This window comes from Micromys minutus (genome assembly GCF_963924665.1).
Source record: "Micromys minutus genome assembly, chromosome: 6".
NCBI classification, from domain to species: Eukaryota; Metazoa; Chordata; class Mammalia; order Rodentia; family Muridae; genus Micromys; species Micromys minutus.
The window spans coordinates 29,031,577-29,052,467 of NC_137975.1; the positions used below are offsets into that span (position 1 = coordinate 29,031,577).

At 36.7% G+C, this 20,891-nt stretch overlaps 1 protein-coding gene across 1 annotated transcript in view; it reads right to left on the bottom strand.

The window, feature by feature from the left end:
- PTPRC (protein tyrosine phosphatase receptor type C) overlaps positions 1-20,891 on the bottom strand; it is a gene marked incomplete at its 5' end in the record, with an annotated part of 112,214 nt that overhangs the window by 15,637 nt on the left and 75,686 nt on the right. The window contains 11 exons of the mRNA XM_080918155.1: positions 1,477-1,602; positions 2,265-2,362; positions 2,452-2,488; positions 8,137-8,213; positions 8,301-8,391; positions 9,053-9,162; positions 11,050-11,084; positions 11,750-11,858; positions 13,087-13,147; positions 17,238-17,446; positions 18,825-18,980. Coding sequence (XP_080774281.1) covers positions 1,477-1,602; positions 2,265-2,362; positions 2,452-2,488; positions 8,137-8,213; positions 8,301-8,391; positions 9,053-9,162; positions 11,050-11,084; positions 11,750-11,858; positions 13,087-13,147; positions 17,238-17,446; positions 18,825-18,980 — 1,109 coding nt within the window. The remainder of the gene's footprint in view (positions 1-1,476; positions 1,603-2,264; positions 2,363-2,451; positions 2,489-8,136; positions 8,214-8,300; positions 8,392-9,052; positions 9,163-11,049; positions 11,085-11,749; positions 11,859-13,086; positions 13,148-17,237; positions 17,447-18,824; positions 18,981-20,891) is intronic.

A 20,891-nucleotide genomic window follows, 5' to 3' on the forward strand; every position in this document is an offset into this window, starting at 1 on the left:
CTGTTACTAAAAGTTCATGAAAGTTCACACTAAGACATACATGTACTGCCCAACAAACCAGTAATGAACATATAAATGAAGAGTAAATAAAGTAGAAATTCCTTGGACATTCTGTGCTTAAAGAAAAAAAAAAAAAAAAAAACCTAAAACTGAGACAAAGTTGTAGATGGAGGTTTGTACCCTGAGTACATTCATTCTATCCACATAGTTCTTTAGAACTTATCTGTTTGGTTTCCCAGCAAGTATGACTATTTCCTACATGGAGAAAGTATAATCAATTATTTGGTTTGTCTTCTGTTCTATAGATTCTCACTCAGAGAATTACTGCCTTTCAAAATATAAATAATAAAGTAATATTTTCTTTGTAGTTTTCCAATAGACAACATATAAATTCATCAGGACAGATACCTCAGAATAATCACCATGAGTAGATAAACATCAGCCTCTACACAGCTTCCATATATATGTAATGAAATACCTTACCAAACATGAATTTTTTTCTGTTGGCTTTAGGCAGGATTGTTCATCCCCAAAAGCAAAGCAGAGAGTGATGCTATCATAGCAAAGAAGGCTTTAGGAGAGATACTGAGAGCAAATATGGCTTTTTGCTCTGTTTGGATTTGGTTTAATTTGATTTGATTTTCTGAAGAAAATATGTACTAATAAAGTTCAGGTTACCAAAAGCCTCCCAAAAGTAGGATTCAAAGAAACATTTAACCCAAATAAGGTGTACAAGTTTCAATTGCAAAAGACCCCATATATTCAAAGCACAGCCATTGTCCCCAGAGTAATGCCCTATCACTTTGTAACAGCAGAGCATGTTGGCACAAAAAGGTAAAAGTCTGCACCCATCTGACTCTCCATTCCTACACCCACAGCAAAGGCAACCACTGATTTATGTTCTGCATTCATAAGCTCCCCTACCTAAAATTTTCCTGAAAATTGAGTTGAATAAGAGATGACTTCCATATCAAGTCCTACCAAAGCCACGCTGACCTCTTTTCTTGATGAACTATCCCCTCCCTATCCCTTCCCATTTACCCCACCCTCTTCCCTCCCCCTACCTCTCCCTCTCCTGTATAGTTATAATTTAATATGTTTTAGTATGCTCATGCAATGTGTCATATTCTAAAATATGCTTTCCATTATTCAGAGAGACTACTCACATCCAGGATTGTTTGTTTTTCCACTTAACAACCTTGTCACTGACAAAGCACAACTTGTGGCCCCATGTGTTATTACTTCAAAGGACTAGTGTAAGAGTGTGGTTGGTGCAGACAACAATGCCTCAATCAGTGATTAAAATTTGATCCTATTAGCTTTCATGGTTGTTTTACCCTGGGTCTGTCACCTAAAGATCATTAAAAATAATTTTTCCCAGATGTGTTTTAGTTCCTCACATTTTGCATTCCTTGGCTGTGTTATTATATAAAACAGCCATACCACATCCAAAGTTACAGAATGAGATAAACTCACATGTGCAATGCTCAGCTTCTGAATGATGTAATCAGGACATCGTTTGTGGTCATTGATCGTCACAACAACATCTCTGAAAGTCCGAGTACCTTCTTCCATGCATGGCCAGTATTCTGCACACTTGTTCTATAGTTTAAAAGAACCATTAATTACTCCAGTCTAGTATAATACAGTTCCAGCTTACTCTGAAAATACCAACGACCAAAAATATATTCAACAGATATTCCCCCAACACTTGAATTCTTTTCTAATAACATGTGCAGCTTGAGCTGAAATGTGTTCATGATTCTGGATGGGTTTCTCTTAACCAATCAACAGATGGATGATCTGCCCAGTCTTTGCCAGCTATCACAAGAAGACTGCAAGAATGATTACAAGAAGTGACATGCTTGCAAGTGGTTACTTCCAGGCTCTGGAACTCATAGGCATTTTATTTCTCCCAACATTGAATTGTGTCAGTGTCCATTGTCTATGTAACGTCAGTTTTTGCTGTGGCTATTCACACATACTATGGAAGTTGTCACATCACAATGTTTAGAATTTATGAGAATGCCAAATATGACCTTCAAAATTAACTCACTTAAATATTACACAAACACACACATACACACACAGGCATGCACATGCACATGCACACATTAACACAGTTTTTATATATGTAGGTTTTCAACATCCATGAAGTAAAATATTCTCAAGGTTAAAACAGAGAATTGTCTGTATAAATCATACCAGATGCAGCCCAGCATTTCTTTTCACCACTCCCAACCTCCAGCCTTCTGAATTCTTACCCTGTTTCCTTCTTCACACCGTGTGACCATGACAATAACTGTGGCCTTCTGCTCCCAGATCATCCTCCAGAAGTCATCAACTGTCTCATCCCGGGGCCCTAGGAGTTAAGTCCGAGTTATCCAATCCTTCTCAGAAGTGCTATAAAACAAGTTTCTAGGAGAAACTCCAACATATAATATGAATTACCTTGTGCAGCAATGTATTTCCTGGGTTCCTTGAAGCCCTGATCCAAACACACAAAGAGAAGAGTCATTTATGGAACTCGTTTTCATTAACACAAAGCACTGTGAGCAGACGTTGATATAGCTCTGCCATGGTTGTAAACACATCTGCCCATTTTCAGATTGTTGCAGGGGGAGGGTTTGATGTGCAACAAGACATGTAATGGTGCTGAACAGGTTAGCTACCATTTACAAACAAAATTCATGACCCAAGTGTATTTTTGCCATGTAGTACTGCAAACAGCTTTTATAATTAGACTTTGTCCCATCTGAGATGGCGCAGCAATTAACAAGACAAATCCATTCTTTCCTTTTTTTATAGCCCCCCACCCAGAACCACCTGCTATTCAGACCTTTCACCAGCTATGGGGGTTCTTTTTCAGAGTTCTACTCAATTTCTTGCAATAAATCCCTCTGGGAACACACCTACATTTCTACATATTAACTGTTGCTGGAGCACAACCTGGATTCCCTAGAGTCCTTTTATGCCATTCCAGATAGGAAAATAAAAACATTCATTATCTATAATGACTGCTTTCTCTGCTCCACTGGCTAAGATAAGGAAAGCAGTGCAGAGGCAAATGAAATATGCTAATTCCTTGCAAGACTTTCTCAAACACCTTAAATTTACTTTAGTAATGGGGAAAATTCCACAGGACATGGTAGCTTTCCCATGGGTCGAAACTTTGCTCATCGGCTTTATTAACTTTTGGCTAATTTTAGAAAGCCCTGTGATGGTCTCAGTCATGTGCATGTATCTATTCATTGACTACCTGCTGAGATGCTACAGTATGTCAAGAACCTGTCCGGGAGCTGAGGAGATCTGCTTTCCAGGGGTTTGGATCTCAGTTGGAAAAGCATAATTATAGCTTGATCACATAATTATTCAACATATCTGAACAGAATGTGTAGCTATTTATTTCTAGAGTCTACCTAAATCCTGAAAAAAAAAAAAACTCTAGCATTGCTCAATCTGCTCTCAATTGCATTTCTTCGAAGGACAAGACATTTGGAGAATGAACTCTTGTACTCTAAAAAAAAAAAAAAAAAAAAAAAAAAAAAAAAAAAAAAAAAAAACTTGTTCAGCATTAAATGTCTAGCCTGCAGAGGACACTTGCTCATAACAATTCAAATGGAGGTAAAAATTAGGAACAGCTACTAGGTTATTTCAGGGGACTACTCTTCACATCTGAAAGTTTTCCTTTGTTCTGGAAGCAGGCTTTGCAGAGAACATGTGAAAATAGGAGTTTATATTATGGAGGTCTTTAGCAGATGTAGGTTCCTCTCTAACTCAGTTGGATTCCATCCGCGTTCCCAAAGACTAAAATGCCAACTAAAGTCCATACATAGGCTGGACCTACAGCCCTCACTAATATGTAGCAGATAGGTGGCTTGTTCTTCATGCTGGTCCATCAACAACTGGAGTGAGGGCTGTCCCCATTTCTGTTTCCTACCTGTGGATCCTGTTCCCTTAACTGCACTGCCTTGTCTGGCTCAGTGGGAGAAAGTTTTCTTAGTCCTGTAGCTTAATGTGCCAAGGTTGGTTGGTACTCAGGGGAGCTTCCCCCTTCTCAAGGAAGAAAGGGAAGGAAGAATGAGGGTGATCTGTGTAGGGTGAACTAGAAGGAGAGGGTCTGTGATCTCTATGTAAAGCAAATGCATTAATGGAAAAATTAAAACAGGTATACATGTTTTAAAATGTAAAAAGTGTTGGATATCAAGAATATTTAATGAGAGACAGGTTTAGAATATTATCTTCAGCGACTACCTAAGGTAGAATGCCAGTTTTTATTCTCCCAGAGAAACTGGGATTATTTCTCAGTGAGTTGTGGGAGTCATTTAACTAATAAATGGAAATCACTAAAAATGGTGACTGAGAAACAGTAAATGCACTTAGTAGATCATAGTATGTTAAGAAATAGTCACAATCATTTATGTGAATAATTTGGCTCTAGAAAACCATAAGGTATCTTCAATTCATAGTAAAAAAATTTTTTGAACCTCCCTACTCTCCCAAATTCATTTCTTCAGGAAAATATGCATAAACATATATATGTTTGTATATGCATTTAGATTTCCATTTGTAAATTTTCATTTACACACTAAAATGTTCACATTTTTTGTTGAACCCAACCACCTGTCTCATATACTCCACAACTGCTCATGTATCCTTACATATACAAATATACCTCCACATGTATGTACAGACAAACAGACATATGCATTTGGATAGATGGATGCATGGATGGATGGATGGATGGATGGATGGATGGATGGATGGATGGATAGATGGATGGATGGATGGATGGATGGATGGATGGATGGATGGATGGATGCATGGATGCATGGATGGATGGATGGATGGATGCATGGATGGATGGATGGATGGATGGATGGATGGATGGATGGATGGATGGAGGGAGGGAGAGATGGATGGATGGATGGATGGATGGATGGATGGATGGAGGGATGGATGGATGGATGGACAGGAGAAAGATAGGTGGAGAAAGGTGGAGGACCAGAAGTGGAGGCAGGAGGAGGGATGGCTGGAGGAGATGGAGGCAGACGGTTATGTTTCTCTCAGCTCATCTCTTCATAAATAAGGTTGTTATAAATGTTTCATAAGGGATGGAATTATACAAGATCATTTGATTTATCTAGGTGGGCAAATTATATTTTGCCAATTGGATCACAGTGTTTTGGTGTGTTCTTTGATGTGGCGACTAAACTGAGTTCAAAGGGTGTACTGGTGGGACACATAAGGCTTGCCACAGAGTTAGGGTGCATGTGTGAGGCCTGGAAACCACATACCAGTGGGAATTTTGTGAAAACAACATGGCAGGGTGGTGAAGTGAACTGCACATGAGTTCTTAGAGGTGGCCTTGAGTGCCGAGTGGTGTGGGGACCGAATGTGACAGAGTCAGAGCACTCAGCTCCATACTGTAAATTTATTAATGACTAACACAGAGATGACAAAATATATGTTTCATGAGTGAGTGGTTCAACAAGAAAATATTTCTAAATTACCTTATGCTTTATGAATAGACTGTGTAGTTGATTGGATTCTTGTCTTCAAGTTTTCTATTTAGCCAGAACTGCAAACTATACCTTCAAATAAAATGTCTTTGTGGATCTGAGAGTTAACAGGATGTCTCCAGTACAATGGCCAGTGTCCACATAAAGGACAGGGAGTGGACACGAAAATACAGTGGCTGTAAGAGGGAAGAAGGCCACAAGGTGGAGGCAGAGAGTGGAGAGAGAGACAGCTATCATCCAGCAAAAACAAGGAGAGCTACAAGCCCCCAAAAGCCAGAAAGTACAACTAGGAATTTTCCATGAGACCTTGAATGAACATGGTTATTCTGAGAGCTTGCTTTGAGATTTCTAAGCTCAAGAAATCAAAGAATAGATTTATGTTATTTTCATGGTGCTAGTTTGTAAAATTTTATTATGCTAAATCTCAGAAAATATTATATATATAAATAATGATATAATATAAGACACTTATCACATAGTCATTAATTTTGTTAATTTTCAATAAAACATTTTTTAAAATGTTAATGGACAAACACACTTTCATATGTTGCAGATGGATTGTAAGTTGGGGCAGCTGCCATGCGGAGATCCTAAAATTATAATTATGTAGATTCCTTAGACCTGAAATTCCTCTTTTATAAATTTACTCTGTAGACAAGTTAGAACTCACAGGGTAATGATATAAATCAAGACAGCACATTGCACTTTTCTTTGTAGTAGTATAAGGCATACTTAACATTCATTAATTAGGAATTAGCATAAAAAGAACATGTGAAAATTTGTTGGGTTTGGGGTTAGCAAGATAGCTTGTAATGCCATCTTTTTCTTCTTTTCTTTTTTATTGGCTATTTGCATTTATATTTAAATGTATCTGCATTTCAAATGTTATCTCCCTTCCTGGTTCTCCTCTATCCCATATCCCTTCGCCCTGCCTCTGTGAGGATGCTCCCCCTCCCACCCACCCACTCCCGCCTAACCACCCTGACATTCCTCTACACTGGAGAAATGAGCCTTCACAGGACCAAGGGCTTCATATGTGTGTATATTTAGGGAGAACACATGTGTGCAAGTGTGCCTGCATGCATGTACATCCACAACATATGTACTAATGCTTGTAGAGGCCATACGAGGGCATCAGTTTTCCTGTAACTGATGTTGCTGATGTTTGTGAGCTTCCTGGTGTGGGTGGTGGGAACCAAACCTAGATCCTCTTCAAAGGCAGGGCGTTCTCTTAACTGCTGAGCTATCTTTCCAGCTCCCCTTGCCCTGTGTTTGTTTAATTTTGATTGCCAGTTTGATAAGATTTTAGATCACCTTAGAGACAAACTTCTGCACATGTCTGTGAGGGAGAGGCTCAAATGAGGTGGCCATACCGTGCACTTCAAACCATGAGCCAGAAGAAACCTACCCTTCCTTAAATTGCTCTTTTCATGGAACAAGAAAGGTGCAGACAAGCCTGTGAAAAAATCTAGCAAGATCTGACTCTATATTTAAAGTCCTTTGTGACTAAGCTATATTACAGACTTTCAAAAGATTCTGGGCCACTCTGGAGTTGCATATTTGTGACAAGGATTAGCTATGATCTGAAAAATCAAGATTATGTGCACTTTGGGCCATTAGAGAAAAAAAATCTGTAATCTTTTCCTTTAGAGTACTATTGTATGTGTTCCATGTATAGAAAGATAGATCCATATGTATGTAAACATTTGTACATAAATGTCAACATAGGCTATACATTCTACATCTATACTATGTATAGATCTATATGTGTACAGATATGCGCATCTAAGACATGTCTATTTTATATGACTAGTCAGAAAATAACAGGCTGTATCCTTGTGTGAATATTACACTTGTAATAAGAGAGTCTTAGCAAATGTTGGAGTTTTATTTTTCTGTTAAGAAACATGCAGACATAAAGACTCTCCTGAAAGAAGGAGATACTATGTAGACTGGTAAGGAGATGTTCTCAACATATATGTGTTTTTCTATCTTGCAAAATTCTTGAACTCACAGAAAACCCTACATATTTAAGAAATATAAAAGTCAAATTTCTAAATGTCATCAATAAATTTTGTCTAGATATTTTCAGTTTTGATAACTGCAAGGGAAAGATGAGCACACCAATAGAAAAAGAAAGTGCTTTCGTGCACTGGGAACAGAAGCGCAGCAGCTTGGGGTTAGGCAGACATAAACTTCATCTCAGTTTAAGCCTTTCCCAATTTCATCAAAGTTTCATAATAACTAAAGTATTAGAGTTTCCCAATTCTCATGTATTGATGGACATCGTGTGCTCGGCTGCAGCAAATGCAGAGTTTTTATGAGAAATTCATGTAGATATATGTCCATGCACAGCAAAGGGGAGATTTTTATTTTCATAAGCCCTGTTTTACACCTAGCACCAGCAAGAATACACATAACAATCTTTGTAAACGTTGATAAATTTTGTTTCTGTTGTCAGTGATGTCATGGGCTTAACTCAAAATATGTGTAATAACTTCTCTAAATTCTTGCAGAGCCAGTGGAGGGACCAAATGGAACACGTAGATGTAAAGAAAACATACATCTCTGACAGTCAAAAGAAGCCATAAGGTAGCCCAGCGTATTTACTTACATCAATGTAGCTGGCATTTATGTACGTTGACCCTGCATCTCCATTTATTTCAGAGAGTTCAACACGGTTATAGTCATCTATTTAAAGAAGAGAAAATTAATACGAGACGAAAGAGTAACCAGACAGTGTGAATATGCACAAGCTCGGTCTCAAGGTGCACTCACAGGGAAGAATGTCAACATAACGGTTTTTATTCTGGTTATGGGGCTTACGGGCATCTTTGATGGGAAACTTGCTGAAAACCCGTGGAATGCTCTGAAAGATACAAAAATTCTTTGGGTTACAGAAGATTTCCCAAAGAAGGAGGTGGAAAAGAATGAGGGAGAGAAGAAAGGAGGAAAGAAAGGAATCAGGGAGGTAGGAAAAGGATGGGAGGGAGAGGGAGAGAGGGAGGGAGGGAAGGAGGGAGGGAGAGAAGGAGGAGGGTAAAGAGTTTTATGCTTTATTGGTTATTGCTGGGGTAAATGAGATAACAAATACACCCTTTATACTGACAAACACAGTACATAGATAGATTGAATTAACTTTATTTTGAATTCTGAAAAAATTATTTAAAAAAAAATTAATGACAAAACAATTTAATTTAATTTCCAAACAAATCTAATTTTAACAGAAAATGTCTTAGTCGCTGATTATTAGATAGTCATCTAGAACACAAGGACAAAATGTGACATCATACTCAGATTCAATGCACTGGAGCATCATGCTACAGGCTTTGCCAGCTTCCTGTTGTGAATGGCCTTGCCACCCTCGATGAATCCCTCATCTAGAAATACTACAGTAGCTTATGACTACGTTCTATTTCTGTGTCCGGTGGATAAAGTATTAAGGCAAATGATTATGCAAATATACATAACATGGAACCATCATGATGACTATGCGGAATCTCTTACCCTCGGTCAGGGACGACTCATACCTGAAATTCAGCCAGGAACAGTCTACCCTCATCCGCAATCTTTCTTTTGTATGTTTCCAGCAAAGTGTCAGAATGGATTGGGTCCACATTTATCAGCTGCTTTTCCTCATCTGTAAACAAGTTAGAGTGAAGAATAGGGTCGCACCTGTCTGTCTGTCCTTTGGATCTGCATGTGCTAATAGAGTTCATAACTCAGCTATTCCCTTTCTCCCTATCTGTGTGGGAAATTTTATTCATATGTAAGCATTTTCCTATAAATAATGACTTCTGAATCTTGTACCTCAGTCTTCTTCTGGCTCTGCATTGTTCCCCCCACAAAAATGAGCTTATTTTCTTCTGTTTTTTTTTTCCTTGTTTTAATATTGTTTCTGATTTATTTTATTCAAGAACTTTATTTTAAAAAACAAAAATAAATGTACAAATTTTAAGCATTTTTGCATAAAAGTATGCGAATACATTTTTGTCATTGCTTGGCTTTTCTTTTTAAGGTTTGATAGTGTTCATTAAGATCTTACTAGTTACAATGAGCATAAAGTACATGTAAAACAGGATGTAACCTGGAATTAGTCAAAGTTTTCTTGGTGTGTAAGGAGTAAGAAACTATGGTTTTAAAAGGCAAGGGAAATGTGTGCTGTCTCACATACAGATGTTTCTTTTGGTTTCTCCCGTTTCTTGTTTTTGCTCCAGTGTCATGTTAACTGCCATTGTTATATGAAGAAAGAACTTGTCCAGGAGTGCGACACACTTATCTTACTGTTCACAATAAACTTTGTTTTTTTCAAACATAATTATCACATTGGCTAGTTCCTCAGGTTGGTGGGAGATGTCTAGATCTCATTTAACTGAGTTGAGTGAGGGCTGTGTTTAGAGTGAGTAAGTTTTAAAGTATTCCGAGTTGTAATTAGTACTAATTACAGGAGAAAACATCTGATACTTCCAATCCACTGAAACTCTGGAAACTGTATATGTGCCTCTGCCCAGGTATGCTTAGCTTTTTTTTCCTCACTCTCCCCTCGGCCTAACAGTACTAACACTCCAGACATGTGACCTATTCATTGATATACACTGATTTCCACATTCTCACGCAGGAACTGGGGAGAAGGCATTGAAATAAAGTGGAATCTCCCTGCATTCCCAACGTCTGCACCCTGGGAATGGGAGGATATTCAACAAAGATGTGGACAAATACAGCCCTGTCAGACACAGTCTTTAACAGGGACCCAAACTAAGGGTTCCAAAGAACCAGCCCAAAAGCTTCACCTCCTGTTGTCTGAAGGAAATGCTTCACATAGCAGGTAACGCAAGACAGAGACATTTTCAAATTCAGTGTCATGAAAATGAGAAAAAGGAAAGACTTTAATTATTATAAGCTAAGTTTAGATGCCTCTAATAATTTGTATTGGATCTTGTCTTTAAAAACCAAAAAATATATATATATATAACACTTGGTGTGTCCTTTTTAAAAAAAATAAAACGTTTTATTCATCATTGTGCCTTCAGTGGGAGAATCTACCATCACACCCTGGCAAAGCCTGGAGACACTTCATGTTACAGCATCACTGTGGAATACTGTTTGCCTTCCTCACTAGTTGGTCTGATGTTTCCCAGCATTCTTAGCAAAGCAAATTCCTGCCCTCCCTACAGACAATTTTCTACACTTTACCTTTATGCAGAACCATGCATGTTCCACAGCTACAACATTTACCACACTTCTCTTATTCATCAAGGCACATGGCTTTCTCGCTTTGATTCTCACCCTTTGTATAGCAGAGGTCATGGCCTGTCACTGTGGCATCCTCAATGACATGGATAATATTTGTGATATTATTGTGATTGAAAAGTTCACGTAGATGGCTACTTTTGGGACAGGTGAACTTGTTTCATTGTCTTGGTGAACAAAGCTTGGGTTGACTTAAAGACGCTCAGCCCTTAGGTTAAAATAAGTGGACTGGAATTCAGAGAAATAATATTCATCAGTTAAAATTATTCACACTCACCCCTTTCAACGAGTTCCTGTTGCTCATCCAAATTGCTGCGGAAATAAAATGAAAGGAGTTTCTGGGTTTGTAAGAATATGACATTCAGTTGGCACTCAGCATTAAGTGACCCAATGTCATTTTATAAATGTACTACACAGAGGAACAAGCAGAAATGCGGAGCACAGAAGAAGCGGAGTGGGAGGGGAAGGCAAGGAATGAGGATGAAGAATGGAAAGGGGAGAGGGGAAATAGAAACCTGGAAGAGAGCAGAAAGCAATGGAAGCAAAGAAAGTGACCAAGGGTTCCCTTAAAATTTCAGAAGAGTGAGAAAGTAGTAAGTGAATCATCCCTTTTTTTTTCATAAATTTTTACCTTATTAGGCCAAAAAAAAATTGAACACAGTGCCTAGAAATTTTCTTTTTCACATTGGCTATTCCCAGTGAATAGCAAATTTCCTTAATCCATTGAGGATTAAAAGAAAAGCTGCACGTTGTTTACACAGATCATTATTATTAAAACTATTTTACAATACCCTTAGCAAACATAGAGAATACAAGTACTTACAGGAAGCCAACTATTCCATGTTAAGTCTTTGACTCCATAGTCACATGTGCACTAGGCTCATACTTTCTCTAGTCCACAACTCAGGCAATGAACGCCAGTGTGAAACATCACTACAACAACCATTGCTTCTTAATTCGTAATTAATTGGCCTTACCAAGATCTTTTCTTACGTAGATCATAGATCTTATACAAAACAACAAGCAGGGCTATTGATGTCACAATAATCAGAAACACCAGGAATATAATCAGTGCTTTCACATTATCTAGAAAGAAAAATTGACACACAAGAGCTTATTTCAAATACTTTACTAGATCAAGAGTAATCTTTAGGAACTAAAATTTTAATATTTTTCATTTATTGTGAAGAGTCAAAACTAAAATTTTTAGAATAAAATGAAATACATTAAAATCTTGATTTTACAATTTTGGGCTCTGATATTTCAAAATTCCCAAGGCATTTATATTTAAAGAGACTAATTAGAATATAGATGAGTACTTCCATTTCTTTTCATTAAATAATGTACTTTTGTAAAAAACTATCATTTAGATTTAATTCCCTTTCAGAGACTCATTTTAAAGGAATCAGTGAGGTAACGTAGTTATTACAGTTTTCAGAAAGGAACTCATAGTTTACCATTCAGCACAGAAGTAGGTAGCCTCCTAAGGGATTCCTAAAAGCTTCTATCCCACAAAGATAAATCTCTTACAAGTTCACTGGGGAATAAAACCAATTAACCAGGAGACAAGATTTATTTCATTTGACAGTGAGGATTAACATTTTCCCTTGCTTGAGCTTTCACTAAGAACCAATGTACATCACACTCACAGAGGAAACAGAGCACAGCACTGTTGGCAATAACTATATATGCTGGGGTACATGCCATCCCTTTCAGGCACATGTCACCTATGAAGTGACATCACAGTTTGAACCGCAGAGCCAGGCTGTTGAGCTTCCAACCATAGGCCTTACTTCCTAAAAGGGAATTTGGCCACAAACCTACACCTTTGCACTTCTGTTCCTTAATTTCTGAAATGAAGCTAAATAGTTTGGCTCCAGTAAATTGAGACTGTATAGAACACAGAGGAAAGTAGCTATTCACGACCCAAAGCTGATTTCTGTGTTTTATTGTCAATAATGATGCCCTAGATTCTTGAGGTATCTTAGAAATAGAACATAAGCTGCAGACACATTAGTAGCACCAAAATATGTTGAACATTGCTGTCAAGAAAGCAGTATCATTGAAAAGGGTTGCCAAAAATACTTCTGCAAATAAATCCTCTTAAAATTTATAATGAAGGCAAACATTCACATATTGATTAAGTGATCAAATCTATTAATTTGACTTTTATGATACTGTAAATGTTGTAAGTTGCAAACATTTATAAAATACATATAAGCAACTAATGAATCAATCTATAGATGCAAAATAAAATGATTTTATTCAAACAAATTCATAATATAGAAGTCAAAAATAGGCCAGGATGACTTACAAGATGTTGAATGATGTTTTATAACTGGCTCTCCCTGGTACACTCCATTGTAAAAATAGACCTAAATTTTAGTTAAAAAAAGAAAAAAAGGAAGTTGGTTTTCTGCTATGAATGTGTATGACATCTTATAAATTCTACATTATTTCTCATAAAATGCTTTCTATTTTCATCAAAAACTTCTGAGTTAAATAGAAAACTTTAAAGTTATTTTGCTATATGCTGTCAAAACAATAAAAGAAAAGTGTTTATTGGCCTTAGGAATCATTTGAGTATTGAATAGAAATGGAAAACAAATGAAAAAGTTCACAAAATAAAACCAAAAATTATTAATTTAAGGTATAGGAAATAGACAAAAGTTAAAGCTGTCTATTAATATGTTAGCATGTTCACATTTTATTTTAAAAGTAAACATGATATCTACAAGAGTTGGGTGTAGAATGCACATATTTTTAAGGTTAAAGTACATGAAAAATTGCTGTGTAAAAATAATGGCCATGAGAACCAAGGGCTCATAAGATTGAATATAAAAAAGAAAATCAAGTTGATATCAAAGAAAACTGAAGGGGTGAGGAAACAGACAATAGATGACTATAGAATTTCCAATATTCATAAACAAAAGTTTGTCAGTTGCCTCTTATAAAGCAATAATATTCACAACAATAAAATTTTAAGCTCCATAAATTCATGCATGCATGTGTGTATATATATGTGTATGTGTATGTGTATATGTATATATATATGTATACACACACACACACACACACACACATATATATATATATATATATATATACATATATGTACACTCTTCTATCATAGACTCTTGAGGAATTATCAAGGTAGAGATTATCCAAACAAACCATGTTCTTTAAGAATCCACTAAATTCTATTCGCAGGCTTTTAGATGTAACTGACAAGCCATAAGGGAACAGGATACAACTTTTTTAAACCATGATAACAATGATCAAAACTATTTTTTATGAGTGGAGAAGATACAAGAAAAATGCATCAAAACAAACCACTAGACATAAATTATGAATAAAAAAACAAGTATGAATATCTTTATGGAGTTGGTTAAACTTCATATAGATGGGATGATTACACGTGTGTGCATGTTGTCTTAGGGACATAAGTAGATGCGGAAATATAGTAAGTAGAGTGAGGAAAACCAGAGAACCGCTTTGGCAGTCGGAGAAGGAATAACTAAATAAAAGAATCATCCCCTAATTTGAATTTTATGTTTATACCGTTTACTCATAGAACCCAGAATAACTTAGAATATTTGAAAAGAGGAAGAAGAGAATCCTGGGAAAAAAGGCAAGCCATAGGTAAAGTTATTAACAAGATGAAGCTTCAGTGTGTGCGGGACTCAAGGGAGCAGTGTGCTAAAAGCTCTGTGGCCACTGGGGAAGCTGTGCACAGTGGAACAAAATGCAGAATGTCTTAGAAATACCACATTGTTTCTCAATGTGGAATACTCTTCTGAGAAATGGTGTACACAGTCAGGGATATATCTGCAAGAACCAGTGACTGCAGGAGACAATGTAGATGATTCTCAAAGAATGTGTTTGTATAGAAACAATGTAAATAATGAAATATTTCCAAAATGCAACAAAAGTTCTGCTTGTCACTGAGATGTCAATCACATTCTCTACCCATCTATTGAATAATCTCCTTTGTGAACATCTGTTCACAGAATTAATAAAATATTAAGCTATTTATTCAATAATATATCAAAAATCAATGTACTATAAAAGGAAGAAATAATTTTCCTCTTGGAATATGAAGAGTATTTTGCATTAGATACCCCATTACTGTATTTCCCCAGATCAGTAAGTCAGCAGCACACACACACACACACACACACACACACACACACATACACACACATACACACACACACACACACACACACATATATATATATATTACAAATTTCAAAGTACTTGTCATGATTATTCCTGGTTATCATCTGGAATTAACTAAAACCCAAGAAGCTAGGTATACTTGTGAAGGACTCTTTTTTCTTTATTGAATTATTTGAAGTGGAAATAGCCAAATTAAATCCAGATTTTTAGAGGTAGTAAGATCTACCTTAAATCTGAGTTGCTTCTTTTTGGTGGGAGCTTATATAAAGGACAAGAAAGAAGGAATCATTTGCTCTTTGCCTGCTTGCCTTCTCTCTTGCTAGCAACCTATTCTATCTCTGGCATTAGAGCCTATTTCTTCAGGATTCTAGCATGGACTGAATTCCAGAGTAGCTGAATCAGAGCCTGTGAGCTACTACTAGTTAAAATTTATAATTGAAATGATAATAAACAAAAATCAATGCAGTCTACTGTCAAGATCATACTGTGATGGTTAATGCTGATTTCGACAAGATCTATAATCACATGTGGGGGTTGGTGTGTGGCAAACCCAAGACACATGTGTGAAGACCTTTCAAGACTGAGTTAATTGATGGGTAAGACCTACCCTATATGAACTTTCTCTAAGAACCAATGTACATCACACTCACAGGGAAAACAGAGCACAGCACTGTTGGCAATAACTATGTGCTGGGTTACATACCATCCCTGTCAAGCATATGTCACCCATGAAGCGATCACAGTTTGAACCACAGAGCCAGGCTATTGAGCTTCCAACCTTAGGTTACCTCCAAGGGAGGACAGCATTGTTGTGGTACACCTGACCACATGATTCTTACTCTTTTGGAACTAGTTTATGCAAAGAAGGTGGAAGAGTCCAGAGTTTCATTCTAGAGAATGCCTAGATTGCTTGTAAGTGGGACATAATATATAATTCTGATAGGAATATGAGAACCACAGTGGCAAAAAAAGACTAATAGTAAGAACTCAGCTTATGAATTTTCAGAGGCTGGAGGGTGTCCAGGACCGAGTGTATTATCCATGTACATGATACATGTTGACAAAGAATCTGACTAGATTCTGCCCATGGCTTGGAGTAACAAAGAACCAAAGGGAAATGGATTAACTTCTTTGGTGAAGGAAATCGGAAGATAGCACAGAGTTCACGCTACAGCATCACTACTGCTCATTTCACTCATTCAGGTCTCTAGGAAGAAAGAGTTCTCTTCACTTAAAAGTGTGAAGTTTGGTAGAGGATGTGTGTGAGCAAATTTGAAGGTGAAGACAAGGTGAGCTCAGTAGTTGGAAGGGTACAACTTAAAAGTTATGTGCAAGTAGACTTATGATATCACTAATTGTTGCCTTGACAGATCTGGAATCAACTAAGTGGTAAATTTCTAGGCATGTGTATGAAGGAGAATGGCTAAATGCTCAGGGAAAACCAACCCAAAATGCAACACCATTCAATAGTCTACAGTCATAAGTCAAGTAGCAGGAGCTGAGCACTAACATACATCTCTCTAGATGCAATATCCGGCTCAAACTAGAAGTCAAAACCAGATTTTTCTTCCTTCATTTTGTTTTGTATTAAGTAAAAATTATTAAAGACATTAAGAAAAGTGGCTATTTATTCATAAACATGATTCCCAAATGCTGTTTATGTTAGATATCAGTATAGTTGGAATTATTAGAATGTAATAAAAACTGTATGTTAGAACTCCATGTAACTATTGGAAATTAAATAACAAAAAAATGATAAAACAATACAGAGAAAAATGCCAGACTGTCTTAAAATGATTATGTTTATCTATTGCATAGAAATTTTCATATAAATAACCAAAATATCTTTATGATGTCTGATTTACATGGAAACTATTGGTATGTTAAGGTTCTTTATCTTCAAATGTTTTTAAATTTATTTTCTTATTTTCTAGCCTCAAAGCACATCAAAGATTTTTTAGTTGAAAATAAATATTTGGCAAAGCAAAGATCTGCTGTTCAGGAATTGTCTCCTAACAGGCACACGAACAATGTGCCCCTGCCCCAGGTTAAGTCATTTTGAAATAGCTAATATCCTGAGAAAATTTTGTCATTAACATTGCTTTTTATTCCAGACAGAAAATGCTTGGCATCAAATTGCTGAAGTTCTAGCGTGTTGATTTTACAAGTCATCAGAGATCCATATGTCTATGCGCACACTGTCATTAATGTCATGCAAGAACTAAGTATTAAACACTTTACTATGTCTTGAGACGACCATGATTATGGAACATATAACCTTACCAGAAACTCATAGTCAGTTGAATAGTAGAGATTGTCTACATCAAATTCACATCTGCTTTGGTTGAAATTTTTAACTAAAGAACCTCCACTTTTGACTTTCAAAATATAAAATATTTTAGGGCCATTAATTTCTTTAGGAGAATCACATGTAACAGTTATACTGTTTTCTGTCTTCCGGGAGGTTCTCATCCCATTGACCTTGCTTGGACCTATCAAAATAAAGAGACATTTGTTATCTTAATGGTTTGATATATGAAAGTTTTATACCTTGAAGAATGAGTACAATGTAAACCATCCTTGGTGTTCATTTTCATCACAGAAACACAGATTCAAATTTATTTTTAAAACATTAAAAATAAATAACTTATTTATTATTAATATATTAAAAAATGCATGAAATGCTAAGTGTTTCAACAGCCCCTAAACAACAGGATGTGGAATGAAATAAGAGTGAGAAGTGAGAAGGAAGGAAGTTGGGAAGGATGGAGGGATGTTTGAGAAACAGGTAAGTTCTCCTGTACAGCCCAGGCCCTCTTTCTCTTGTGTGCCTGTTTATCCTACTCAACACCAAGTGAGACATTTCAAGCAACTAATCGCTTTCCTTGGTTTTAATATCTAAGAAACCTGGGAAGGCAATGAGAACATATAGCTATAGGACTTGGAAATGTTTCAATACTTTCATTCTTCTTTGAGAAAGCCGTATAATATATACCTGAGCCTTTTCATACATACACAGCCAAGCCCTTTATCTTCCCATCTTTTCTGCCCTTCTACCCATTTCTAGTCAACTCTGAGATTTCTACTTTGCTTCTTCTTGCCTCATCAAGCTAGTTCTTGGGATTGGAGCTCATCCTAGTGCGTGCTCACCCTATCAAAGGTCACATCATTGAAGGAAATTGACTGTCCTCTTGTAACTATCAACTGTCCAAATGTTCCTGAGCTAATGATGGGATTATGTGAGCCTAGATAATATGAAAAGTTTTAACACTGAAAACATCTTTTCTCTAGGAATCTGGTGCCCATTAGGTCCTATAGTCATAGACTCCACCTTACTCCAGGACTCTTTCTTCTTCCCTTCTTCTAATTGAGTCCAAATAGTTATCTTGAACATCAATCTAGCAAACCATGGGAGTGTCACACAAGAAGCAAGATTATTGAAATTTCCAACAAAAAACATGACATAAAATAAGTACCAAAACATGCTCTATATTATGAAATATTTCATCAGTTTCTGTAGGACATCATTAAGTGTCTTGCTGTAGTTTCTGTTTCTAGATACTAAGGTAAGAATTTTTAATCTAAGCTACTGAGGTACTTAAGTGTTTGAAGTAGTAGAAAGCACACTGGCTGGTAATGCCTCCAGCATTGTTCCTTTGACCCTCTTACTATATCTGATGGATATAGTGAACCTTGATTAGCAGTGTTTAATTATTTTTCTTTTAGTTTAGTCAAAATATTTGGAAGTTAACAAACATGCCAGGTTAATGTCTTTCCCAGAGGAAGTAGAAAGATCAATGCATTGTACATAAAAATGGCATTCGCTGCCCCTTATCATTAATAAAAGAAACAATAAAACAAAACACTCACGAGCTGCTTTTGTTTGAAAGTAGCATTCCTCAGCAGTCCCATTGCGCTGTACCTTCCCATTGACATAGGCAAATAGAAACACTCCATAGTGTTTATAAGGTCTCAGGTTTTTCACCTCAAAACTGTTCACATCATTAGTCAAAGTTTCACATTTTTCTAGAATTAAAAGGTAAACCTAGGTTAGTAAGTTTAGGATAGTCAGGATCTCTATGCAGATTACTTGATGTTTGCATTATATGAGTCCAAGCAGACTGATTGTTGAGGGAATTTATGCAGAAAGATAAAAACAGCGTGTTGTCGCTCATCTGCGTTCCTAGCTCCAAATCTTCAGATATGTAAATCCATTCTAGAGAAACTTCAGAAACCAGAAACAATAAAAAAGGACAAGGGATTGGGTTTCTAGAGAGGGGGCTGGCAGGATATTGGTGTTATGAACAGGAAGAGGAGAAATGTGGAGGGGTTTAACTGGGAGAAGAGAGGATAACACAGAAGAATAGGGTGGAATGCAGTACACATAACACTGAGGATGCTTGAAGAGAACATAGGTAACTACTACTTTATGTTTACACAGAAGTTGAAGGAAAGTCCTATGATCCACAACAAAGCCTGGCAGAGCACAACAACCCCAAAGGTACAGTAGCAGCATTCATACCTTGGCAATAAGTAACAACTGTCTACTTGAAGTTAATGTCCACTTAACAGGAGGAAAATTACAGCTGGTATCATAAACACAGACAACTGCATGTGGTCATCTTGTTCAGCTTTGTCTTAGAGTCTAGAAGAATACCACCTCTGGAACCTCCCAAAACCAGTTGACTGCCCAACTGAGTTCTGAAGGATTATCATGATACTCAACCAAGTGTAGCTCTCATTCCTTCTCAAAGAACCTTCTTTATGGTAGCATAAGGAGACTATTACAGAAAGACACACCCAGTCAAAATGCAGGAAACAACTGACAGGAGATGGCCCAGCTCCATTTGAGAGATGTGCACCTCAGGCTCAGTGAACATCAACAAAGAGGCAGAAATCCAGAAAAATTGTAAAATCCAGGAGGCAATGAAATCTGTTGTGCAATTGTGTCTTCCAGTTATGAAAGGAAAACTAACACCATAAAAATCGTAACAACATGGCTACTTAATGAGTCTTGAACAAATAAATACAAGAGTTGATATTCCAACCTAGATGGGAAAGACTTCATTGGGTCCAAACTTAAACAAAGAGCTACAAGTTATTAACAGCTGTTGAGACCAGGATAATTCATCTTCACTAAAAATGATCTTGTAATTGGTTATCTGATATCAAATATTTGTCACTAAAACACACACACACATACACTCATGCAACAGTGAATGGACTCAAAAAGGTTATTTTGTGTTTATCCGTTTTTGTGTATACATAACTATAACAATGACTAAAAAGGAAGAGTCCATGAATTTGGGAGAGATAAACAGAAGTATAGGAGGGAGATGATAGAGAGGGATGTGGAAAATGATCTAGTGTATTTTAACTATATATTTGAAAAAGCAGTACAAAATATGTCAAAGCCATTGAATAAATTCAAATTATCCACTGTTATGACTCCATATCACTAATGTGCTGAAAAGGATATTTAATAAACTGATACACATATTTGAAGATTTCTTCTGATCTAACACAGACCCTAGAGAATACTATAACACTTTATGTTGTGATGCTTTAGAACCGATGTTTTCCTCACATCCTTTTATGACTTTCAGGGAAGAAGCCATCTTATCACCAGTAAGTAGGTTTATTATTTCATATTATCTTAAGGCTTAGTGATTCATGGGGCCATGAGAAGGGGAGGAGTTTATTGTGATACTGGATTCTAGGCCTTGCATGGAAAAGATGAGAGAAATCAAATATATCAAAAGTGAAAACTGTGGTGATTTTATGGTGTTAAGCTCTAATCCATGGATTTATTCATATTCTACAAGTTACTGTCGACCTGAACTGCCACAAAACATTAAAATTGAATGGAGAGGTCTTATGAACTTATGGACAAACTTATGAACTAGCATGGCAGATGCTCACAATAAGCACAAAAAT